This window comes from Zalophus californianus, chromosome 16 (assembly GCF_009762305.2).
Source record: "Zalophus californianus isolate mZalCal1 chromosome 16, mZalCal1.pri.v2, whole genome shotgun sequence".
In the NCBI taxonomy this organism is placed as follows: Eukaryota; Metazoa; Chordata; class Mammalia; order Carnivora; family Otariidae; genus Zalophus; species Zalophus californianus.
Window position 1 is genome coordinate 8,275,313 of NC_045610.1, and position 26,689 is coordinate 8,302,001.

Genomic DNA, 26,689 nt, shown 5'->3' on the forward strand with positions numbered 1-26,689 from the left:
TCTGGTTTCTTGGTCCCACAGCTTTCAAAACCTTCGCTTGCGGTGGTATTTTCTTTAAAAGAAAACTTTTAATAGAATTAATTTTAAGTCATCACATTATGATAAATGATGAAGGAAATGATATCTCAAATATATTTAACTTAACATCTTGAAAAAATAATTGATTTAAACTATATTCTGCTTTATTGCTGTTCCTCATACATTCTTTTGAAAACTCACACATGGATATTATCTAGAATTTTTCAAACCTGATTATAAGTTATAGTGCTAATTTATCTATCTGTTAAAGATCAGTTGACAAAGTCCCAACTCCCCAATGTGGCTTGTCTTACTAATTTGTATCACACCTGTAAAGCCTACCTTTTATAAGAAAGTGGGGGTATTTTAAGTCTGTTCTTACTATGGAATAAAAGTCACTGGCATCTGGATAGGCTAAGCTAAATGGAGTAATGGTTAGATAATTTGGCATTGCAGACTATTTTCTTATAAAGACATTTATTATCTAGCATGGTTTTATATCATTACAGATTTAATTATAAGGGGTCTGTTTACCTTTTATTTGCTGTGGATTTTGTGGGAGCAATCCTGGTTGTTGTTACTTAACATTTTATCCTGGCACATAGAATTGAGAATTTCTCTGCCTCCCTTAAGGGAAGCAGTATGTGATCTGGAAGATTTTTTCTTAAATATAGTATTGCATTAAATTGGGGTGCCTGGGTGGCTCAGTTGTTAAGTGTCTGCCTTCGGCTCAGGTCATGATCCCAGGGCCCTGGGATCCAGCCCTGCATCGGGCTCCCTGCTCAGCAGGAAGCCTGCTTCTCCCTCTCTCATTCCCCCTGCTGGAGTTCCCTCCCTCACTGTCTCTGTCTGTCAAATAAATAAAAAAAAAATCTTAAAAAAAAAAAGATTGCATTACATTGAGAACTGTGGGCCATTTGACATTTCTAAAGTGACATCTCTCATTAGAAATGCCCTCAATTAAGTTTTAAAATGCTTCATCTGTAAAACATGATATTGTTTAAAATTTAGTCTAGAGCCAGCTTTTCATCCGTTGTTATTTTACTATCATTGTTGCTAGTATGGGGCCCATCTAGGGCTTCCTTTTGTCTCCCCTTAACCAAGAGTAAGAAAGGGAGGACGGGCATCTCTTAGGAAACCTGCCCTCCCACTAGTGTATTTAAGAAGAAACTCAAAAGAAATGTAGTCACTGAAACTAAAACGTTTTTTGCTTGGAATTATTTCTTTAAGACATTAACACTCTCCCTTTAACTCATATTTGTCAGAAAATTAGATTGCTACTTTACACAGGTAGTTGTGTGAACATAGAAAATCGTGTGTGTGTATTCCTAATATTCTAAAAATTGCCTCTGAGACAGAAAACTGTAATGCAGACAGGAGCTATACAGGCATGTAATCTGTTGTAATTCTTTATTTTTAAAAGTGCTTAATTTTTTATATTGAAGTATAGTTGACATAGGGTGTTATATTAGTTTCAGGTGTACAACCTAGTGATTCAACAATTCTGTATGTTAAGCTATGTTCACCACGATAACTGTAGTTACCGTCTCTCACCATACACCATTATTACATCTATTATAATTTTTAAATATTGGGATTTGATGACCAAATGCCACTTATCTAGCTGTATAATCTTATTAATAAATTCATAGTCATATCAGTGACTGTAATTCATAGGCATTTTAAAACGCTGCCTGCTTTCTGGGGTCCAACTGATACGTGGCAGAAAAGTTAGAAATATTTAAGTTCTTTTTATGTCATTTTTAATTCATTAAATGAGAACTTTTAAAGGAAGTTGCCCTTGAAGAACTCAAACGAATCTCTGAACCTTCCTGTACCTTTTCTTTTTTACTAACTCCTAGTAAGTAGGAATTTTTAGCCACATGTCTTAGAAAAGTAAACATTTTTACCAGTTTGGCCCCAATCGGAGGAGGACTGGAAATATTTTGTATGTGGATTGACCTCTTTGTTATTTTCAGATCATTCTGGAAGGTGGTGCATGCGCATAGACACTTCTCAGAACACAGTGACCATGCTTATGGTGCATTACGGGTTGTTGTTTGGCTTTTCAGGACAGAAGCCACATACTTAAACTTTTGAGGGTTCTGGGATATTACCCAATGTCCTGTGCACTGTGTGTGACAAATGTCTGGCCCTACCAGAGGAATTTTCAGCCATTTCATGGCTTTCAGCAGAGGGATGCTAGACCCTCCTCTGCCGTGTGGATGGTCCGGCTCTGCACTTGGACGTACATTCTGAACATATCAGACTCAGAATTAAGGCATTTCCAGTAAATCAGGCAGAAGGGAAAACAGTGGGAATATAGGAACAGGAACAATTATAAAATCTGTCAGAAGCATGTCACTTAGTGACTGCCGTCTAACACTTTCTTTAAGCCCCCTTTGAAAATGTCCCGATGTATTTAATTGCTATTTTTATCCTTTGATGCAAGTGTTATTTCTCTTATCCTTTATTTATTATTTTGACATTATAGTCATTGTTTTAATTCACCATACAGTTTTTTTAACTGAAATTCATAAAAGAAGCACATTTTATATTACACTTGCTTTAAACATGAAGATTTTTAGGAAGTTATTTTGAACTAATTGTAGTGAATCGGTAAGAATATTCTAGGATCATGGGGGAAATAGGCGGCAGAGGAATTTTGCTAAAGTTGAAATCCATTTTAAGTGTTCCCCCATCACAGACTCTCAGAGGTGGAAGGAGCAGGGAGGGTCATGGAAAGGAGAGGTCTCAAGTCACTTTGCTAAGATAACATTTGCTAAGAAAGTTGGTGTCTCCTAACAAACCAAACCCTTTCCCTTTTCAGTCGCACAGTCTCGGAAGTTCAAAAATAAACTGTAATCTTAGAAGAAATGTGTTAAGCTTTCAACATGTTAACTGAAAATTTACAGAAAGAACGTGTTAACTGTGTTTTCAAAGGTATATATTCTCCGATAGGCAGAATGAACAGGACATGTATTTTTTTCCCATTCCTCGCCACCACCACCCCCCCGCCCCCGCCCGGCTGCCTGCCTTTTGCTCCCCCCTTCCCTTTCTCTGTGCTGTGCAGAGCAATGCGATGATTAAACCAACAGGTGCCAGGAGTTGCTGGAGCAAACTGGCTTTGTGCCCACATGCGTACAGTGGAGATATTGTATCACTCCAGGTTCTGGTGTATTGCTGTGTCCTTAGGAGGGAAGGGATAACCCAGTTGAAATACATACTGCAACTCCTGAGGGATTAAGTGTGTTTCCTTTGCTTTATAGTTCAGAATTTTACAGTTTCTTTGTTGGGGAGTTCTCAGATTGCTTAATGATTTCTCTAGCCCCTCGCCCCATTGTGACCAGATGTACATTACAGCCGCATCTGAGCTGCTGTAGACTTGCCAGTTTTATTGCTCAACGTGCGGTATAACCTTTCCTTTCCTGAGTATCCTACCCTTCTCCTGCCGTGGAGTCCTAGAAAAGATGATTTTGCTTATTTCTTGCCTTTTAAAAATGGTCGTGTCCTCATTTTTTTCTTTTTTTTTTTTTTTTTAAGAGAGGCATTTAAACTCTTTGTTGTATTTGAGGGGGCTGCTTCCGAGGTCAGGCTCTTGTCATATTATTTTATCACTGTTCATGTTGTCGGTAAGCACGCCTATTTTGTTTTACGGCTGTGGAGGGATCCACGAGGATTTATTAATCTGATAGCCTTGTGTCCATATTAGGGTAGGATGAAGTATATAACACTAGTTGAGGAAAGAGTTTCTCGTCTTTTAAGCCCTAGTTTAAAAAAGTGTGTGTGTGTGTGTGTGTGTGTGTGTGTCTTTGTTTAATTTTGCAATCTCTGTTCATATCAGTAGCCTTTAGTGGGCTTTAGTGCATTTATTTGTTGTTTTTCACAACTGGCCTTCAGAATAAACTATTTTAAAAATGGTTTTTGGCAAAGATGGGATTACAGTCCTTGGCAGCTGTTAGAGCAGAAATTCCTTGGAGCTTATTTGGAGGTTTGGGAGGGCTCTTAACCTCACCCTGGACACCCCCTGCTACTGACCACGCTGGCTCAGATGTGGGCTCCAGACTTCACGAACACTAGGAAGAGACCATTGTCTCACCCTTCCAGGTGCTAACCTTGTGCTAGAGTGAGGTAGTGACATCAGGGTGTATGTGGGGCTGGGGGGAAATTAAACATGTTTAGGTACAGATGGGGGTAATCCAGCCAAACGCTGCAAGCTGAATATGCCCTAGAGAAAAGGGTTAGTTGATGGGACAGCTTTCCTGGGAGGTGGGAGGGACCAGGATCGCCAGCCTGGGTGGAAGAGGAGGCCACGTGTGTCCACGCCTGTGTCCACAGGGGTGAGAGCGCAAAACAACAGTGTCTTGTTAGATGTCATGTGTGGATGAAGGGATGTCCGAGAGCGGCCAGACGTGGAACCTCCTTGTGGAGAGGCACAGGCCAAGTTGGCGGGAGAGGTCGTGCGGGCCAGCCCGGGCACGAAAGAGCCGTGTGAAACCAGGGGTCATGAACTTGCAGTGGGGAGGGTGGGCTTTCCAGCGCACCCCCAGACTCCACAGCACCCACTTGGAGAAAAGCCAACTGCGGGGCAATGCAGCAAGCCCTGGGGCGGTGGCAGAGGCAGCCTGGGGCCTGCTGAGCACGCAGGCGGGGATGAGAGAGGAGCTGGTGGCCTGCACTCCAGCGCGGGTGGACAGGTGGCTCCGAGGGCTGAGCAGGGAGCGCAAAGTCATGGCCAGTGGCAGCCCCTGCAGGCCGGCTTGTATCTGGAAAGATCACTTTGGCCCCTGCGTGAAAAATTGGTCCCGGGGCTCCCTACTGGGACCAGGAAGTGGTTAGGAGGCTGTTGTAACCTAGGGGACAAGAAGTGGGGGCCGGAATTCCGGGAGAGGCTCTGAGCCCACGTGGAGGGAAATGGGTGTACTTGAGAAATGCTCAGAATCAACATTTTGTCCTCCTGTGATTCTTTGGTGGGGGGGGGGGGTTCTAATTGGCTAAGGCTCCATAAGTGTGGGTTTTACGCTACATCAGTTCAGAAATTCTTTATTAGTTAACCTAAAGAGGGTCTGTCCAGATAATGTATTTCTTATCATTGATGCAGAATTTTTATCTTTTTTTTCTGAAGTAGAAAACACATGGTCTTTATAGACAATTGTAAAATACAGAAGGGTAAAGGATAATAAATCACCCTGTATCTTTCTACCCAGAGACAAATCTTGTAAATATTTTGATGTATTTTCCTTCCACGTTTTTTCAGAAAGCAGTGTTACAGATCGAGGTCTCTCAGGCAGGGGAAGGGGTGACCTACTATACCGTTTTTGAAGCTGGTTAAAATTGATGAGACGTTCTGAGTTTTGTTACTTACAGGATGTGGTACTTTGGGTCTCTCCTAAGTGCCGGGTAACCTTTTAGGCCTTTCTGTTATTTTCCTTTAAGAGTGAGGCCTTCACATACAGCTTAGTAAGAGATAGATGGCTTGAGTCACATGTTTATAGGAGCACGTTGCCCCCGTCACCACCTGGGGTGAAAAGCCACTTCTGAGGAATACCGGAGCACATATACACTGCTTGCTGCAGATGCCCCATGAGGAAAAATCCATGGGAACAAGGAACCTTGCTTTACTTGTTTATTCTAGGTCTGGCAGAGCATCGGTAACAGCCAAAGAGGATGGCTGACTGGGGGTCTTAGCTGATTTGTAAGCCAAAAGTAATGGCCTGTGGAATCCTGCTGGATAAGGGGCCTCTCCCTGTGCTTTATTTTTTTTCAGCATCCCTTTTAACTTGGTCTGAGATTGATTGAGACATTATCTTGGACCTTGGAAGCTGTGAGCCATATTGGAATGACAAACACTTGTTGACAGCTTTGACAAGACAGATGGAAAAACAAACCTCCCGACAAGGTTCGCCTGTTTGTTTCTCAATTGAGTCTCGAGAAGAATGTTGCTGTCGTGACTCGACATAGGGAAAGAAAAAGTTGCACCTTGTTATCAAGGTCAATATTTTCTGAGCCTGACTTCCAGTCATTTCTAGAACACATCTACTTTTTGCACAGGGTTTAATTAATCAGAGTAAGAACAGGGAAGTTCCTCACGTGGGGCGGGTTGTATTTCTATCCACTCGTGGTATCTGTGTCATTTTCACTCGTGAAATTTGGTAGTATCGTAAGTACACATTATCTGTGAAGATTAATAGGTATATTTTATATCTGAGCATCATCTCTTTGGAGTCATAATAATTACTAATATGAAAGCATGGTATGATAACTCATAATAGGCATCTAATAAATATTTATCCATTGGTGTGAGCGTGTCCCGTATCTTCAGCATGTGAGTATGGGGAAAAAAACAACGATCCATTTACCATAGTATTAAATAGAACTATTAAATTGATCCCCAAACTGATTATAAGACACAGATTAATATAAATTATTACATATTACAATATATTGATTAGGGCCTTTCAGATGCTTAAACTAGGAATACCTTTTCTGTCGTAGGCAAGTTACTTTCTAAGTGTGACGTGTGAAACAAAGTGATTTGGGGTCGTTAGTTTTACCGTGAGTGATAAATAATTTCACTGCTTCCGTCTGCCTAACATCTTCCTACTTTCTTTTGGTAATAGAATTTGCCTTTCCTATAGAGAAGATAACATTTGCAGCTTAAGGAGATACTGCATTGTGGTGTCTCTCCACCAATACCCCTCCCCTGCTCATAGGATAGTCTCCTCCACCCCGAGCCATGAGGATGGTTCTGGACCTTTCTTTTAGAGCTATCAGGAAATCAGCTTTCTGCCTGGGTTGCCAGGATCGTGGGAGTCTAAGGCTGCCAGTGCTGTGTTGGCTGCCCCATGGAAAGGGCCTGCAAGCAGGAATATGCCAAGCACATTTAAGAGATGGAAAGAGCCAGAATCATGGTGGCACATTTGACACAGAATCTAGTCATTCCTTTTTGTTTTTTTAAGACTTTATTTATTTTATTTATTTGACAGAGAGAGAGAGCCAGAGAGCACAAGCAAAGGGAATGGCAGAGGGAGAGGGATAAGCAGACTCCCCACTGAGCAGGGAGCCCAACGCGGGGCCCCATCCCAGGACCCTGGGATCATGACTTGAGCCAAAGGCAGATGCTTAACCATCTGAGCCACCCAGGCGCCCCGAATTCTAGTCATTCCTAAAAGCATGTTGTCAGAGAGAAAGCTCTATTTCTCTTTGTGCCACTATGAGTTATGTTTCTACCATTAGCTGCCCCAGGGGCCCTCGGGGTAAAACAGAACATAGGATCTCTGGAGAAGAAGCAGGAGGGAGTATATGACTGATTGGAAGGAAGATGGTGAGGTAGGGCAGCTGAGTACCAAGGAAAAAGTCTAAAATGAAAAGAATTCCAAAAGACTGCTGGATTTTTACGAGGAAGGAGACTGAAAAACTTGTTTTTGAAAATGAGCATAAATGGAAAGTAAGTTGTTTTCTGAAGGAAAAAGCGAAGTATTATTCCCTTCTGTGTAATACATTGCTCTACATTTGAAATATTTTCCAGTCTTCATGTATTAGGCCATTGGAGGCCAGAGGTGCAGTCCCGTGCAGGGTTGATGGGAAACTGTGAAGGGCCAGAGGTAACTTGACCCCAGGATCCCTCTTGGGTCTCTTCTCCACCTCCCTTTATCCTAGTCCATGGCCACAGACAACCTAAGAGAAGGGAGGACGTCTTTTCCTGGGCTTTGGTTTGTAAAATCCGAGGAAAGATTCTCAGTGGCCCAGTTCAAATCAGATACCCGCTCAGTCAGCCAATCACTGTGCCCAGGTACGGATGCTGGGTTATACGGCCATTTGAGATCCAATGAGCAGAGCCTTCCAAAGGCAGGTCAGGTAGAAGCCTGGCCCCTGAGAGAACCAGTGTGGCCTGAGCTGCTGTCCAGATTGTGTTCACTATGGTATATTTTACTTCTACCGGTATTCGACGTAGTCAGGGTCTATGGAAAAGGGGGCAGAACAATATATTCTAAGGGCTAGCAGTGCTGCATGTATTTGGTTTTAACACAAGTTGCAAGAGTTTCACTTCACTGTTCAGAAGTAGTTGGAGCCAAGCGAAATGATAAGAACATTATGAAAAACTTATTATAAAGCACAGGAATGAAATGTGAGTATATTAAGCCAGCTGGAGGTTCTAAAGTCTTTAAATATCTCATCTAACTATCCTACACTGTATGTTTTGGAAATGTGCTTTAAAAAACTAAATGGAAACAGTAAACCTAACTGAAAAGCCTTGTAGAAAATGCATGGAAAACGGAATCAAGTGGCATACTGAGCTCTGGTCCCTTGGGGCTAGGAAGGATTGTCGAGCGCTCACTGAAATGAACCATCGGTCTTGGTTCGCGTGGTTAGCATGGTCTTTCTACCCAGAAGTTGGTCGTCCTGCTAAATGTAAGCCTTCATGGAAGTCAGACGCTCCTGCCAAGTTCTGGTACCTGCAGTTGGATTGCACGTTCTCGTTCGTTCTAGACCCCAGTTCCCATCTTTGGATGGCTGGCGTGCCAGGAACGTCGACAAGCTAGTATCCCTTCTTCGTTCAGATGAAATCACTCATTCGGTTCCTGAACTAAGACTTGAGAACTGCCAAAATATTTATTTATATAAGAGTTTCTGGTGTTAGGTTAAATAACACCTTACCAGCGTTTGAATAACATGGTTTGTAATTGGAATCCTCATTACTCCTGTGAAATTAAATTAATAGGTTATGAAGGAAAGATTATTTCAAATACCTATAGAATGTGTTTGAATGTTGGGGTAGGGAGGGAATTTAAACAGACAGAACATTTTAATTACATGTAACTTGAACTAGTTCAATAAAGAATAGAGACTTTGGGGGACAAAGAATTCTTTAACACTTATAAATCATTGTAAAATGAATGTGATACAATCTACAGATGTACGTATTCATTTGTCCTGATGCTTCATTGAATAAATTACTTGTGCCTATTTGCATAGCTCTCTTTAAACATTAAGAATTATAGATGCACGTGTCTCAGGAAGCTTGTCACTCAGAACTCCAGATAAGATGAGCATATTGAAAAGTTAAATACTTCTAAATAGCGGCACTGTTGAGAGGAACAGAGAAGACGACTGTACTGGGGTTTGATCAGAAGGCCAGAACCACCGTGAGTGATGTAAGGGCTGTATTATGGGGTATTAAGCCGATGTGGTACCGGGAGTGAGGCTGTCTGGAAAGCTGCTGGGCCAAGGTAAGCAGGACTGTCAGAGAGGAGAGTAGGGGCGGGGTGGGGGGAGCCACCTGAGATCTGCAAGGCTGAGCTGAAACTCATCGGAACAAACGAGAACACGTGTCTGTGTCTTGCTGCTTCCAAGCCCGCAACTTGGATGATGAAGGTACCTTCCCAAAGAGTGGGTGCATTTCTCCGTGGAACGACATACAGCCTTGGCCCGGTATGAATGAGAGGTGGACGAGCTCAGGGACTGTCTTCAGCCCAAGGAGCTGGTAGGAGCTGGAGAAGTTACAGCTGCGGTGCCCCTCCAGGCCACCAGGGCAGCCAGCAGACCCTCAGCTATGGAGTGTGAGACTTCAGTTCCACCTTCCAAATCCCATGCCAGCTCTGTGGCTCTCCAGAACATCCAGTTGTGCAGGAATGGCGGGGGGGGGGGGGGGGGGGGGGGGGGGGGGGGGGGGGGGGGTGGGGGGGGGGGGGGGGGGGGGGGCAGGCTGGTTCCTGGTTAACTGAACTGATGCAGCATAAACCCAACAGCCGTCATGGTTCACCCCTTGTCAGCTTGGCACTCGGACACACGTTTCGATCAAACTTAGCTTCCAAAGAAGGCGATAGCAAAATTGTGTTTACGCCGAACAGGATGAAATGATCCCTCAACCCAACATTCACTAATCCAAAATTGACTAGTCCTCTCTGCGTCTGGGTGATGTTCCTCTCTCTTCAAGCTGGGTCACAGTCCCCCTGGATGTTATGCAGCCTAAATTCTGAGACACAAGATGAAATACTATTAGCATACATTCAGTGGTAGGAGAATGGGAGAGAGGAATAAACACTTTGGTTTATATATATGAATATGATTATATGAAAATAAAAGTATTCAGATTCCTTGTGTCTGCCCTGGGTCACAGGACCACAGCTGGTATTTATAACTACCTTTTTCTACCACCCATTCCATATTCCCTTTGTCTTTGGCAAGCACCTCAGACGATTGTAGTTCTTGGCACCGGAGATGACCCAAAACTGAGTTCCAGAAGGGTCTGGACGTGGAGCTCCTAGATACTGCTAGTAGGAATGTAAAGTGGCAAGTCCCCTTGGTGAAACGGTGTACACTTTAAAAGGCTGTTGGGGGGGGCGCCTGTGTGGTTCAGTCGGTTAAGCCTCTGCCTTCTGCTCCGGTCGTGATCTCGGGGTCCTGGGATCGAGCCCCACGTGGGGCTCTCCACTCAGTGGGGAGCCTGCTTCTCCCTCTCCATCTCCTTTTGCCTCTGCCTCCCACATGTGCTCTCTCTCTCTCAAATAAATAGATAAGATCTTTAAAAAAATTAGAAAATAAAAATAAAAGGCTGTTGGGCTAGAGGGTAAAGCAGGATGTTGATTTCTCTCCATCTCCATTGCCACAGCCTTGTTAGGCCTTCACCGTCTGTCACCCAGGCCATTAACAGCCAAAACCATCCTCCAAGTGGCAGTCACAGTGATCTGCCCAAAATGCATCTCCTACATGTTAGTGTGGCACGTGAAGCTCGCCACGATCTGGCTCTTCACCTACCTCTGGAGCTTCCTTTCCAGCCATGCAGCGACACCGATGGTAATGGTAGTTAAATGTGTCATTATTAAGCACTTGGTCCATGCCAAGCATAATGCTGTATATCAGTATCTTACTGATCCTCACATTAACCTTGCAAGTTGCATGTTATTAACCCTCATTTTACAGATGAGGAAATGGGCTTTTCAGGCAGTGTCACATAGCCACTAGTTGTTGGTAAAGCTGAAATGTAACCCTCATCTCTCACTGCAAAGCCTAGGTGGACCTTTTTTTTTTTTAAGATTTTATTTATTTATTTGAGAGAGAGAGAATGAGAGAGAGCACGAGAGGGAAGAGGGTCAGAGGGAGAAGCAGACTCCCTGCCGAGCAGGGAGTCTGATGTGGGACTCGACCCAGGGACTCCAGGATCATGACCTGAGCCAAAGGCAGTTGCTGAACCAACTGAGCCACCCAGGCGCCCAACCTTGGGTGAACCTTTAACCTCTGTGCTATCCTGAACTCTTTCTAGCTACTCGAGCGTATCATGAAGTTTCTGCCTCCCGTGCCTTTCTTTGTGTATGTTTCCCCTTGGGTCTAGACTGCGCTTTTCTGCCTTCCAGTCCCCTTAAAGCATCTGACTCCTGCAGAGTCTTGAAGTCTGTTTAGGAGTGCTGGAAGGATGTTTGCCCTGCCTGCCTCCCGGCTACTTCAGAGCCCATTTTAGCACATCTCCTTTTCACTGTGCTGTGCACATTATTATAATCATCTGTATCCTGGTCTTTCCGTTAGATTAAAGGTCAGCAAACCCTTTTCAGTTAAGGGCCAGAGAGTAAATATTTTAGGTTTTGTGGGCCATACTGTCTCTGTTGCAACTACCCAACCCAGCCTCGGGTGTGAGGGCCAATCATAGCACGATGTGACAGCGAGTGTGGGTGAGTTCCAACGCAACTCTGCTAATGGACACTGAAATCTGACTCTCGGATAATTTTCACATGTCACAGAATATTCTTCTCCTTTGGATTTATTTTTCCAGTCATTAAAAAAAATGTAAAAAAAAAAAAACCAAAAACGTATTGTCTTGTGAGCTGTACCAGGAGCAGGTGCAGGTGGGACATGAGCTTGCCAACCCCTACATTAGAGTATGAATTTCTTTTTTTTTTTAAAGATTTTATTTATTTATTTTGATGGAGAGAGAGAGAGACAGCGAGAGAGGGAACACAAGCAGGGGGAGTGGGAGAGGGAGAAGCAGGCTTCCCACTGAGCAGGGAGCCCGATGCGGGGCTCGATCCCAGGACCCTGGGACCATGACCTGAGCCGAAGGCAGTCGCTTAATGACTGAGCAACCCAGGCACCCCTAGAGTATGAATTTCTGGAGAGCAGATCCAGTACCTCATTGTTAGGGTGACCATACCAGTGTGTCGTCCAGATTGGGATCCTTTTGAGAGCGAGAAGGGTTGCTGTTAATGATGCTGGGATCACAGGGGTAAAGGGGGAGCTGCCCCAGGCAGAGAGAGGTGGTTACACTAGTCACGGTCGTTCCCTTGTTGGCTGTGTAGTTTCATTGTGGGTCCTAATCCCTCAGCCCTGGTTCTTGACTTTAGTGGCCCATTTCCCTGGTTGATTCACAGGCTTGGCGGGGTGTGCAAGGTTCTGAAATCGTCTAGAGCATGAAAGCTTTACACCCGCAACAATTAACTTCCTCTGAAGGAAGCAACTGTGTGTTTAACTGTGGTTTTCAGAGTGGATCAAAGTGGAACCGCGCATATTCTAGACAATTAATGCTTATAATTTTTTTAAAGATTTTATTTATTTATTTATTTGAGAGACAGAGCATGAGTGGGGCGAGGGGCAGAGGGAGACGCAGACTCCCCACTGAGCAGGGAGCCCAATCCCAGGACTCTGGGATCATGACCTGAGCCGAAGGCAGATGAGATGCTTAACTGACTGAGCCACTCAGGCGCCCCTTTTGCATATAATTTTTAAATATGTCTCTCCCAGAGAATTTTCCTCTGTTGAGTGACCAGAGTATGAGTTCATACAATCAAAATTAAAATGACATTTACTGTGGATAAAAGTATAGAACTGAAGCAGAAAAGATTGTTTTATGTTATATTAACGTCTTCTGTCTTTTTTTCAATCTTTTTGCAGTTTTTTGAGGTGCCGTTTGATTCAAACATGAATAGGACAAAGAACAGACCTCTCGTTCGTGGACAAATCAGGTAAAATCATGAATAGAAGTCTCTTTCACCTTCTAGAACATTCCTTTGCTTGTTTATCCTGAATCATGTCCCAGCCTTTTGCCTTGAGTTGTGAGGTGAAAATAACACCCTCCCAAAGGGACACGTTGATTTGGATGCACAGTACTTTTAAACTCTCCCCAAAATGTACTACAGAGCACTTAAAACGGATCTAAGATTTGCTGTTCTGTTGTGGGAGTAACTCATGCAATGGATTTCTTTATGAAATTCCATTTTGAAACACGGACTTGTTTCATTGGTAGTGGCTGAGGATGAAAACATTCCATTAACACAAATGATTTCAGACAAATCCATATAGGGTCTCCAAAGAAAGATCTGTCTGAAGCCTTAGTTTTTCAGACAAACTGATAATGCTGTTATCTGCCGAGTAAAGCACTACCCCCATTACTCTCCTTTCTACCAAATTGAATTAAGTAGAACTAAAAGGCATATAAATATTTTAATATCACTAATGGTTAATAATTAAACATTTTACTTCCTGGAGACCTTGAAACTGGCATTTAAAAAAAATTTTTTTTTCAAATCCAGTGGATATCATAAGCCAAGAAGAATAAAAAGAACCAAATGGTTTTACTGACGATTCTAAATCAGTGAATCCTCTCCTATTTCCAGGCAGTGCCCTGATGGAGCTTAAAATGTATTGGGGTAACTTTGGATCAAGTAATCACACATATTCAGTAAAACCATAAAGGGAACAAATGGAGATACAGTCGGAAGTCTATGTAAAAATGATTTTTAATATTAGCTGTTTGGAGCCGTTCAGTTCTTTAAAATACCATTATATTGCAAAGAGTAATGAAAACATATAAGAACAGATATCCCATATCCACTGATACTCGATTTCCTTTTTTGAGATACAAATAAACCATCTGCTGTTTTTATTTAAAGTGTCAGAAGTACTTTTATCTGGGTGGAGTTGTTCTAGAAGAGCAAATACAAACTCCTCGTCACCCAACTCAAAAGCTAGAAGCTGCCCGTGCCTCTCGTGAGATCACTGGGAAGTCCTTACGCCTTCCTACAGGAAAATCACACCCCCCGCAACCCCGAAAACCGACCAGCAAGTAGCCCTTAGGCATCTAATGATCAGATAAAGGCCTGCCATCGTCCTCCTATCTCATCTTACTCTGCCCAGTGTGGTCACCTTCTGCACCCAGGAACGCCAAGCCGACCAGTGCATCCAGGGAGAGGCGCACATGACCTTGTGGTTGGCATCGGGCAATGCCCATCCTTTACAGGAAAGAGGCTGCCGCACAATCATTAGTCTTGTTAAACCGGTACTTTAATCTTTTGTTTGCAAGATGACGAGGGCAGAATCTCATCTATGCTAATAAACCTTAATTGCTACCTAAAGTAGCCTCTAAAAGGGCAAATGTTAGGGCTGAAAAAAGGACTCCAACTTATGTGAAGAGCTGGGATGTATTTTATTAAACAGATGCAAGGAGCTGTTCCTTGAGTCTGGGGCAGAAGAAATCTTGCCCTAAGAATCATAGTTTTAAAACTGAAGACTTTATATCTCGCCACGTAGGGTTTATTATAACCTGGTGAATGATTAAGTACTACACAGATATTTTATAACTGGGTGGCCATGGGGGGGTATAGTAGAAAGTCTTATAGACCACCCATTAGCATTAATTTCTCAGCTTTGGTGGTTCTGACATTCACAATGGCTATTGGGCATTTAAGTGCAAAGCCCAGCCAGTTTATTTTGAAATTCTCGATTTGGCATTTACTGCCCCATTTGACTTAGGCTGATCTGCCTTATTGAATCTATCCCACTTCATAGACTTTGCAGTTTGGCGTGTGAAGTGTAAGTTGCTGACATTATTGACAGGTCTGGGAAGGAAGTCCTTGGACGTCTTTGCTGATGATAGCTGTTTCCGTCTTGTACCTAGCTTGGCACCTCTCCATTCTAATGAAATACTATGAATATTTATGGGGGGGAGGGGATTATATATAGAGAGAGAGGGAGAGAGAGAGAGCGCATTTATTTTTTTAGGTGATTAATTATTTTGAAAATTTTTACCGAAGTAAATAAAATTATATTCTAAGGAGTTAAAGAAATATACTTAAGGAAAGAAACATATGCCTGGACTAGTTCTGGTTTTTTGGGTTTTTTTGAGAACCTGGGAAATCGGTACAGTTGTGCACACATGTGGCTGCCATTCTCTGAACTTTTCGTCGTTTCTTCCAGAAAAACGTGGCAGGGTGGGTGGGCACTGAAAGCTTTGTGGAGCTGACCCAGAAATAGTGCTTTTTTGCTTGTTTAATTTAGTCTTTATTCCAGAGAGGATTAGAGGTATCGTAAGACTGTATTTTATTTTTTTTTAAGATTATTTATTTATTTATTTGAGAGAGAGAGAGAGAGAGAGAATGAGAGAGAGCACGAGAGGGAAGAGGGTCAGAGGGAGAAGCAGACTCCCTGCCGAGCAGGGAGCCCGATGTGGGACTTGATCCCGGGACCCCAGGACCACGACCCGAGCCGAAGGCAGTCACTCAACCAACTGAGCCACCCAGGCGCCCCATAAGGCTGTATTTCAGCAAAGCAGAGAGATGTGTAAAGAAAGTCAGGGTTATAGAAAATAGAATATGCGATAAATGGTAAGAACCAGGAAAGCTTCTCCAGTTCACCTCGTTAATAAGGTTGAACTGTGGATTTCATTCTGCATTCCCTGTGAAATTACAGCTCCATCGTAAGGGTAAGCATTGTGTGTATTACAAAGAAGTGGGAGAACCAAAATTTGGCCTCCTCCATTGGACTCCCTGCCCTGAGTCCATAGCAACTACACATAACTGTCTCCAAAAGTCTCTTTGTCCATCAGAAGAAAACCCCACTCTAGGGAGACCGAACTTCTGCCTCTCCATTCTTTAAAAAATAAGATGGGACACTTGGTGATGATCTTAGAAGAATGTTCTCTGTGACTTCCGTGGAGGAAGCAAATCATTTTCTAAGGCATCTCTCAGCACAAGCCAGGGGAAAATACCAAAGAACGGCTCCTGCTGTGAGAACCGCTTAGAGTGAATCTCCTTGAAGCAAGTGGGGAGGAAGAAGCTCATGGTCAGACATATTGGCCTAAGGACTATCTCTAGTGGATTCAGCTTGATCCAGGGATTAAAGGTTTATTTATTTATTTGAGAGAGAGAGGAGGGGCAGAGGAAGAGGGAGACAGAGAATCAACAGCAAACTCTGCGCTGAGCATGGAGCCTGACGCGGGGCTCGATCCCACAACCCTGAGATCACAGCCTGAGTCAAAACCAGAGTCAGACGCTAAACCGATCCTGCCACTCGGGGCCCCTGATCCCAGGGTTAAACTGAGACCGTGAAAGAGAGAGGAGAAAGGTGCCAGTCTCGTGTGTCAAGCAGTGTGGGGAATGTCCTCTGCCACGTGACACAATTGTAAAGTGGGCTAGCGGTGGAGTGGCCATTTGTCCCGTTTGCCCAGGACAGTCCTGCTTTACGCCAGAATTACTGATGGCGTCCCACTCTCAATAATGTCCAGGCTGGATGATGACTCTGTGCCACCTGATATAAAGGGATGGTGGGGATGGCTCTGATGTTCACAGAAGTCCCTTATTTTTAAGTCTATATTTCCTATAAATTCCAATTGCTTTTTTTTCTGACTAGGGGAGGAAAAAAAAAAGCACACAAATGGAAAGTATGTTGTGTCTAAATCAGTTTGTAGATACACACCATGACACATACCCTTCTAAATAGCTTTTTAAAGATGACACTTGCTGTCTTTACATTTGCTTATAAATTAGAGAAGATAAATAAGGTCCGCTAACTGGTTTGGACATTTCTGGCAAAAATGTCACGGTTCTGAATGACTTGTCAGGAGGAGTTGGGCTTAGAGCTCCCTTTTGATTCTCTGGCAGAGAATAGAGCGTAGAATTCATGTCACATGTCAGGAACTCACATTGAGGGGCAAGTCACCTCACCTAAGGAGTCAAATCCACAAGTTACGTAATGAAGGTAAATGTCAAGAGAAGTTTATCTTCTTGAAAGTCAGACCCAGTGTGATCCAGTTTTAACTTGGTGACTAGAGAAAGTTAACCAGCAATTTTTAAAAAAATCTGTATAATAGAAGGCATTTCAGTCTTCAGATGTTCTTCATATGGTAGTCAGGGTCTAGTGAAAAATGTTACCTAACAGACCCGAAGCTTGGGCAAGTCACTGAATTAACCTTTCTCTACCACCTCTCCCTCCTGGAGGGATCGCGGTTCCAGACTTGTTCATCTCATGCCATCGCCGTACAGGTAACAAGATCCATAAAATCATGCAAATACATGTGCATTGTTGGGAAGAAGGTTTAAAACTCAAGAGAAAAAAAAAAGGAGTTATTTGTAGAAATTTCACCTGTTTCCAAAATTTGCTTTAAAATGTAAATATTCCAATACTTATCAGGCAATAACATAAAAAAGAAATTTAGGTTAGTTTCTAGGGTTAGGGAGAAAGAAGCAAAACACGTGGAAAGGGAGAGAACTCAGAACGTGGCAGGTGTGTTTGTGTGACCATCCAGCGGCAGCTTGTAAGAGAAGGTCGTCACAGTAGAGGAGTGTGCCAGTTGCCAGGGTTACTAAGAGGTGGATGACAGGCTCTCCATTCTCTTAGGATAGCATGGAGGAGGTGACAGGCCTGTGGCGTAAGGATACGAATTGTCGCCGTCAGAAGTACAGTTCACTCTGCAGATGTATCTCCAGATGCACCTGCCAGTCAGGCCCCGCACCGGACGCCAGAGGTGTAACGGTCAGCACGGCAGAAGGGACATGCCGGGTGATGTGGCAGCACAAAGAGGAGAACCTGACCCAGACCGCGGAGGTCCAGGGTGGACTTAGCGGAGGGGTGAGGTCTTGATGCTGAGAACCAGAGGATGAGCAAAAGCTGACCCAGCCTGTTCTTTTTTGAGTTCTTTCCATTCCTGCCTCCCCTGGCCGCACCTTCATTGGAGGTCGCTAGCCTCCTTCTGATCTCATTCTTTCTCTGCAGACACTGCACTCTACACTGTCTGTACCTCCGGGCCAGACCGCTTTTCTGGGCAGAGACCCTCTGAAAGTCTCTTTTGGGGTGCCTCCGGAGGCATCTCAGCTTCCGGAAGTACACATCCCAGTACATCACTTCCTCTCCCACACTGGCTTTTTTGTTCATTCACATTCCAAAATCAGGCACCCATAAGTCACTCCAGACTTTCCGTCCCGCCCCCTTCATCCGACTGTGGGCCAGACTGTGTCTTTCCAGCCCGCAGAAGCACTCTGGAGTCTGCCCTCTCACCCTATTTTTAATGCCACGATACCAGAGGGAACAAAGCAGACAGAATCCCTCACGTCACGGAGCCTGCATTCCGGCCATCACACCTGGCAGATCGCCGATGCTTAATGAGGGATGGGTGCACCGATGGACGGACGGATGGACAGACGTTAGAGACGTAGAAATGACCTGCCACGCGAGGGAAACACAGAAGCGAAGCCTCTGAGACAGGGGTACTTGGCACACAGCGTCAAGGGGATGAGGAAGCCATTGGGACAGGCGTGAGCAATCAGTGAGGAGAAAGTGTGAGCATGAGGGTGGGGGTGGGCGGTAGACCTTGACAGACGAACCGACTTTGGATAGCATAGGTGGAGAATAGAGCAAAGGTCATACCAGGCAAGACTGAGCATGAGGAGCAAAGGTGCAAGGGAGGGCAAAATAATGTGTTTGAGGATTAAGGATATAAAGGAATAAATGACTTGGCCAGACTCAGACGGAAGGATTTGAAGGAGCATGGTGAGGAAGCAGAGCCGGGAAGGAGGCTGAGAAAACGTGCCTGCCACACCAAATTGTGAAGTCTGTTCTGTAGGGATCGGACCGTGGTCTGCGTTGTGCTGGGGCTCTTCAGCAGTGCAAGACAAGAAAAAGAAACAACAGGCCTGTGTTTTGGAAAGGAAGAAATGAACTCTTCATTCACGGACAATGTGACGGTTTACACGGAAAATTCAAATGGTCTACAAAAAAGCTACGAGAGCTAGCAAGTGAATATAGTGGGGGGCATGAGACTCAAGGTCAAGACACAGAATCCGGCTGCCTGAAGTTAGGCAAAGAATTCTTACATGAAACACAAAAAGCACAAAAAGTAATAGGTAGATTAGACTTGACCAAAATAAAAATTTCTGCTCTCCCAGAAACACTTCTGAAAATGACCGGACCAGCCGCAGAGTGGGAGAAAATATTTGCAAAGCGTGGAGCTCGTGAGGATCTTGTGTCCAGAATACATACCCAATCCCTAAAACCCACTAACAAGAAAACAACCCAGTTAAAACATGGACAAAACACTGAAACAAACACTCCATTAAAGAAGACATACGGGGGGGGCGGGGGGCGTCTGAGTGGCTCAGTTGGTTAAGCTCTGCCTTTAGCTCAGGTCATGATCCCAGGGTCCTGGGATCGGGTCCCGCATCAGGCTCCCTGCTCAGAGGGACGTCTGTTTCTCCCTCTCCCTCTGCTCATGCTTGCTCTCTCTTTTTTTCTCAAGTAAAATCTTTAAAGAAATGAAAAATAAATAAAACTTAAAAAAATAAAGAAGACATACAGATATCAAATAAACACATAAAGTTTTCAATATCACTAGTCATTAGGGGAAATGCAAATTAAAACCATAGTGAGATACCACTGCACACCTATGAAAACAGTTATTTTTATTTTTTTAAAGATTTTATTTATTTATTTGAGAGAGAGAATGAGATAGCATGAGAGGGGGGAGGGTCAGAGGGAGAAGCAGACTCCCCGCTGAGCAGGGAGCCCGATGTGGGACTTGATCCCGGGACTCCAGGATCATGACCTGAGCCGAAAGCAATCGCTTAACCAACTGAGCCACCCAGGCGCCCAACAGTTACCATTTTTAAAACAATAATACCAAGTGGTGGTAAGGATGTGGAATGACTGGCCTGCTCCTGGGTTGCTGGCGTGAATACAAAGTGGTGGAGTTACTTTTTGTAAAACAGTCTGGCAGATTCCTATAGAGCAAAACAAGATTTGCCATATAACCCCACTCCTGCATGTCTCTGGAAATACATGTCCATACAAAGACCTATACACGAATATTTGTAAGAGTTTAATTCGTGATTACTGAAAGCATCCTAACTGTCCCTCAGCTGGTGAATGTGTGTAGGTACAATGACGGGGATACAGTTCAAAAGCATTGTAAGTGAAAGATACCAAAGGTTACATACTGTACAATTCCATGTGTATGACATTTTGGAAAGCCAAAACTTTGGGGACGGAAATCAGATCAATGGTGACCGGGAATTGGGGGAGAAAGAAGGGAATTGAGTACGGAGGAGCATGAAGGAACTTTGTGAGGGGACAGAAATATTCTATATCTTGATCGTGGCGATGGTACACAACTGCACATCTTTTTCAGAACTGAGAACTAACCATATGCCTGAAACGTGCGAATTTTACCGTGTGCAAAATGACTGGATTTTCAGGACACTTCGCTTTCCCCGGGGATCATATTGATGTAGATTGCAGAGCATAAGGTGCTGGGGTCACCCTGCCTGGACTCAAAATCCAGCTTCTCTACCTGCTCCACCAGGCGGGAGCATGGTAGTAAACTGCTGTATTCTCTCCTGTAAAATGGGGATAATGCCCTTACCTTGCAGGGTTAGATGAGAACACGACCTTTTTTCCAAAGCAGATAGTGAATGACCATTCAGTCATCACTGTGTTGGTTACTACTTTTTCAACAGCCATGTGCTGAGCATCTCTGGGTGTTAGGCTCCGGCTAAGTGCTGGAATATGGCTGACATGATCCGGTTCCTGCCCTCATTACGGTCCCGTGGGGGAGGTAGAAAGTAAACCAGTGAACAAGTAAGTTTTAAAAGGTCGTTCTAGATGGCCATCAGTTGTGCAAAGAAAATAAACGGGTAATACAAAGCAATTGGTGGAGACCCTTTGAGAAAGAGAGGTAGAGGGACGCTGCTCTTGAGAAAGTGGCATATGCGTTGAGACTCGAAGGGTCAGGATGCAGAGAGTGTGGCAGGTGCAAAGCCCAGGCCGTCAGGGTGGGCCTGGCACGGTGAGGAGAATGGAGGCCGCAGTGACCAGAACGAGCAGAGTGCTATGGGGTGCAGTCGGAAGTACAGCATGGTGAGAAGTCTGGCTTGAATCCTGGGGGCAGTGGGACGCCAGAAATGAATCATAACTGTGAGATCACTGTGATTGCATTTATATGTTCAAAAGAACTCTGTAGAATGTACCATAGCGTCACAAGAGTGAGCAGAGCCCTGCTCTGCTGGGCGCAGGGGAGTGGACGATGGCGTGGACCCGGGCGGTCACAGTGGAGGTCAGGTTTGTGGTTGCTCCATTCAGAAGGCGGGCTGGCGACCCTTGCTCGCAAGTTCACTTGAATTGCATCTGCTCTGCAAAGCCTTTCCATCTTTCCTGTGGATCACGGGTCTCCCGCAGATAAACCCCACCCGATCCCTGCCTCCCTGCCTCTGTTCCTCCCGTTCCTGTCCACCTGCCTTCTCGAGTTTTCTCTCTTCCACAAGGTCTCCCCGGTCTGCACTCATCACCTTTCTTAAATTCTGCAGCCTCCGTGCAGGCACCACGTAATCCGTCAGGAGGTAGACTAGCAAAGCGGACCTGAGAACCGAACCCCCAGAGAAGTAGTAGGCCCACTGTCCCGTCGAGCACTCCCAGCCGCCACAGCAGAATGACATGGCTGTTCAGTCTGCGAGCCAGTGCCCGCCGTTTAGACAGAGAGGACTAGACCCTGCAGGGAAACAGACCTCTCTAGGAATCCCCATCTCTCCTCCCCGGGGAGCCATAGAAGCCGAATGGTCTGAGCACCCAGCCATCTAAATACAGACCCACCTTTTGTTGAACTCAGTGATTCTCGAGCTTGAGTGGACATTGTTTTCCAGAATTGGACATACGTAACCTTGCGTGCACTTTCTGGATCGCTACAGGGGATTCGGAAGGATAATTTTGAGTATCATGTATTTTCACCATAGGGCCGACCTAAATAAAGGAGACAGACGACAGCAGCCCCACTGTGTTTCCAGACCGTGAAAATGCACACGGTCCTGTGACGGGTTTGATGTCCAGCCTCAGTGCTGCCTGCCCTCTGTTCCCCGAGCGGCCACCGCGGCTTCGTCTGCGTTGTTCCCGGTGATGGAGAAAGTGACGTTGCGTGCATTTAATAGACAAGGAATAGTAAGACAATTGATGGTTTTCCAAAGAGCCAGTTAGAGTATGCGCACACCCATTACGTTTTAGGCAACAGAAACTTCCTGCAGTTGCGTTGAGAATCAAAGGTGAACATCTTTACAACTACAGTACCATCCAATGATAAAATCTGTGAAATTATACTATCATCTGTTTCATTTTCCCAAAGAGGGTACAGAGGACAGTACTTTGAATGATCTCTTGTATTGCCTGCATAAAATGCCAAGTCTGTATATCGAAGGTTATCACTCACCATTAAGAAAAGAAAGACTGTCTTCTTTATCAACTGTGGGGAACATACTGTTTTTCCTAGTGGATCGAAAGATGGCTTTTTTTTTTTTTTTTTTTTTAATACTAAGATGACATGTTTAAGTCCATCCTAACTCTTGCAGGCCTGCAAGAAGGGATTATTAACTCCGATTGTCTGTTCCGGAGAACAGTGTGGTCTTAACAGTAATTGCAAGTGGTTAATAGAAACATCCTTTTGCAGCTTCCGTTTACCAAACGTAATTCCTGTGGAAACATTTGACCCCTTGCCTTTCTGAGCTTTTTACTTCAGCCCTGGGGCCTTTGTGGCAGAATTATTTATCAGAGTCTTTAATGGCTTGCGGGCCACTTGATGAATTTGAGCACACCGTTCGTCACGTCACTTAGGAAGCATCCCAGATGCTCGCGGCTAAACTCAGGAGTCTTGGTGCCTTTGGCTAGAGAACTCGGGCATCTCTGTTTGCATCCGAGGACATCTGGAGAGAGTGGTTCCTGGGGGTCTGAGTGGCGCCTCACCACAGAGTTTATCCCTGGTGTGCTTGGAGCCAACTGCCTCTGTTCCCCTATGGCTGAGCGATCCACAGCTCCAGTATCTGGGGACACGTGTTGGTAAAGGAACTTGTCACGGGCAAAACCAAGAAGCGTGACGCCTCTGAGCCTCCTGTCTCCCGTCCTTCCACCCCCTTCCATGTCACAGCTATCCAGTGCCCCAGAATTCCTTCCACCACTGGAGCGCCCTGACTTCCTGCAACGTGGGTCCTAATTGGATTAAATGGATCTGGTAGTTTGAGGATGACCAAGGTGAGGGGTCAGAGGAAGAGGGGGTGTTAGAAGGGGATGTTCCCCAGTAGTTCTTCCTCAGATGCACCTCAGTTCTGCTTAGGAGGACCAAGTATTTTTCCATAGCAGATAATAGCTGGTGGAAGCTGACACCTGTTTTTTGGCAGCTGTTGGGAACCCCTGAGGCCCTTGGGACCCTGTTTCTCCTGGTGGTCCGCAAGCTCAAAGACCTAGAGACCAGCTTGCCTGAGAGCAGGTGCTGGGCTTAGACTCTCCCTGGGGTCTCTCTCATACCTCTTCCAACCCCACCACCCCATTGAGGCCCTTCCTTCTGACTTCATATTTGGACACGTGGTCCTTCTGTCTTGGAGAAAAGTCTGCTAAATCAGCTGTTGCATCTAGTTTTTCTCTTACTCTCCTTATCGCCAGACTTCCCTCAGGGCTTCAGTGACAGGTTGGCCTCCTCACTCACTGTCCACGTCTGCTTTTCTCTATACTTCCAACTTCATTTTCCTCTCTCAGTGCCTTGGCTCTTCTGATCCCACTTTCCCTTGAACGGACTCAGCATCAAAATGGCAGCCTCAGCCTTAGCCCCCCGGGGACCCCGACGGAGTCCTCTGCCCCAGTCCCAAAGCCTTGTGAGAGGAAACAGGATTGTCCAAGTTTGGGCCAGATGCATCATCCCGGGTCCAGTCCCCTGGGGCAAGGGAAGGGGATGCAGGGACCGTGAAGTGTGGGGGCGGGGCGGGGGAGAGTGGGGAGGCACACGGAGGACCTAAGGCTACTCCCTCCACTGAACTTGAGCTTGCTCTTGGCCAGATGTGTATCTTAGGCGCTCATTCTGCTTTGTCACTTTCTAGCTATGACCCACCTCCCCCACACCCAGTGTACACACTTTATGTCAGATTCTTTCCGTGAAGATAATAGATTTGATATTCCCTGAGTCTTGTGTTTTGCCTCATGTACAGAGAGGTACGCATCCTCCCTCGCCATCCTCCGTGTGTTTGACAGATCGTCTGTGGGAGCGTTGCCCAGTTCTGTCAAAGCCAGAGTTTTCTGTTTTAGGTTCTCTTTCAGGTTCTGTTTAGGTTCCCATTTCTGTTTTAGGTTCTCTTTGTTTTCAGAGAAGACAGAGGGTTGCAGACACCTTTAATCGTCCCTCTTTACCTATTTTGAGGTCCCTCAGACTTAAATTTCTAATGTATCCTAAACATGTATTTTTTATTAAGTCATAAGCTTTTTCCTGGTCTATCTTAACTCAAATGAATTGTTCTTAAGAATGTCAAGGTCTAGGGCGCCTGGGTGGCTCAGTTGGTTAAGCGACTGCCTTAGGCTCAGGTCATGATCCTGGAGTCCCGGGATCGAGTCCCGCATCGGGCTCCCTGCTCGGCGGGGAGTCTGCTTCTCCCTCTGACCCTCTTCCCTCTCGTGCTCTCTATCTCTCATTCTCTCTCTCTCAAATAAATAAATAAAATCTTAAAAGAATGTCAAGGTCTAGTGTTTCTTCTGTATATTTTAGAATTAAATAATTCCTTTGTCTAATTCAATTCATTAAGAATTTATTGATTACTGATAATGTTACCAGCACTGGCAAGTTCTGTTTTTATAATACTCAGAAGGCTTATAACCTGGGTGAAAAAATTAGCCAGTTGCATAGAACGCTTTGCAGACGGCCGAGAACAGCCCTCCAATACACACTGAGTGAAACGAGGGAATCAGGACAAACAAGAAGGGCTCTGGGAGGTCAGGAAAAGGAAGTCCGGGTAAGGACAGCCTGGACAGCAAAAGAGCTTCCTGAAGGCAGGCCTGGGCCGAGCGTCCTTCCTTGTTATTTTGAAACACATGTGTATTTTGATGACCTCTCCTGGAATTAGCCGTTTTGCAGCTCGGTGCTGCTGACAGGGAAATAATGCATGCCCACGTTCGTTTTTTCAACCTAATGGATCAGACGAGGGTGATCCATAACTGGGAAGCTGTAGGTGTGGGCTGCAGGTAGGAGGGATAGAAAGGTAAGAGTGGACCGAAAGGTTATTGGGACAGGACAAATGAAAACACTTGGGCTCGGGGTCGGGGTCGGCCACTACCTGTTGTTTAAATAAATGACGAAGGTGGAGTTTTCCAAGTGAAATGAATGGATCGTTTAGTTGGCATTATTAACTTAAAGAACGGGGTTTAGCTTAAGCATTATAGGGATTTACAAGAGACATTTTTCAAATTTACTGAAGGTTTTACCAGTAAGCACTTAAGCAAATGTAAACATTTTGCAGGCTGCAGGGGAGCTGAGAATATTATTCATCACCCAGGCCCACTGGTCCAGTGGACAAGTGCCCAGACCAGGCGAACGCCCCGCAGAGTTTCTAAGGATTGTTATGATTAGTCTCTGGGTGTGTATATACTGCAAATGTGATAAGAACATAAACATTTTATAAGTATAGAAATTTCTTTTTTTTTTTTTTAGTGTTAGCCAATCATTTGAAGTGGCAGGAAGAACAAATTTCATCTCAACTTAATAATCGTGGTGCTAAGGTAGAGAATTGTGTTCTGCAAATTATTCCACATGACGAACCACTCAGGAGGAAGAGTCAGCAGAAAGGTTTTGTACACATCATTGTGCTTCGCCATGGCAGTGGGTGAAAGGGGAGCACTGGTGTTTTCTGGACGTGAACGTTCCTTTCTCTCATTGTCTTAAGGAAGAAGAAAGCATTTACAGTTACTCTGAAGCATCGTGAGTTGTGAACATTTCTCGCCAGCCGTCCTGGGGATGGGGGAGTCTTCAGTTCCCATGTCCCATCTTAAAACCAAAAAACATTCAGATATTCTCATAAATATAAATACAGAGGGTTAACTATCACATTGTAGGAACCCACTCAATCCCTTGTGGCCACTTGAGCAGTAAGTCCTAGGAGCCAACACCTTTCATTAATCACCTGGAGTCAGTGAGTCTCCCTTGTTGTCACTTTATCTCTCTCTTCTCGAATGGGACGAGGTGAAAAGATCTGGCACGACAGAACGCCATTCCCGTTGACCGGTGGTACATGGGGGGGTGGTCTGAAGGCGGTGTTTGTTCCTTCGTGTGCGTGCTTTGTAAAGGTCTGTCTCAGACAACGTTTGGGGTGCACCGGCCTTGGATACGGGGAACAGAAAGATGAGTCCCGAGTGCAGGCATTAAAGCAGTTCGGATGTGGTGGGATGGGCGGGAGGCCTGAAGGACTGAGACGTCTGTGAGAGCCAAAGGCATGAGGACCACCCGTGGGCCGGGGTGGGGGGCAGGAAGGAGAGCAAGCTGAGGGGAAACGTGCTTGGAGGACTTGTTTGGATGTGGAGGCTGAATCTCAGAGGCTGGGGAAGAAATTGCCACACGAGACTGAAGAAAGTCCTGGAGGGGTCAACTCCAGGGCAGTGGAATGAGCGATCTGTACTTGGTGGTGGA

General features: G+C 45.0%; 1 protein-coding gene across 1 annotated transcript in view; it reads left to right on the forward strand.

Moving 5' to 3' along the window:
* LOC113907884 (protoheme IX farnesyltransferase, mitochondrial) overlaps window positions 1-26,689 on the forward strand; it is a 126,846-nt gene that overhangs the window by 74,112 nt on the left and 26,045 nt on the right. Inside the window, exon 5 of the mRNA XM_027567593.1 lies at window positions 12,901-12,971. Within this exon, the coding sequence (XP_027423394.1) occupies window positions 12,901-12,971 (71 nt within the window). The remainder of the gene's footprint in view (window positions 1-12,900; window positions 12,972-26,689) is intronic.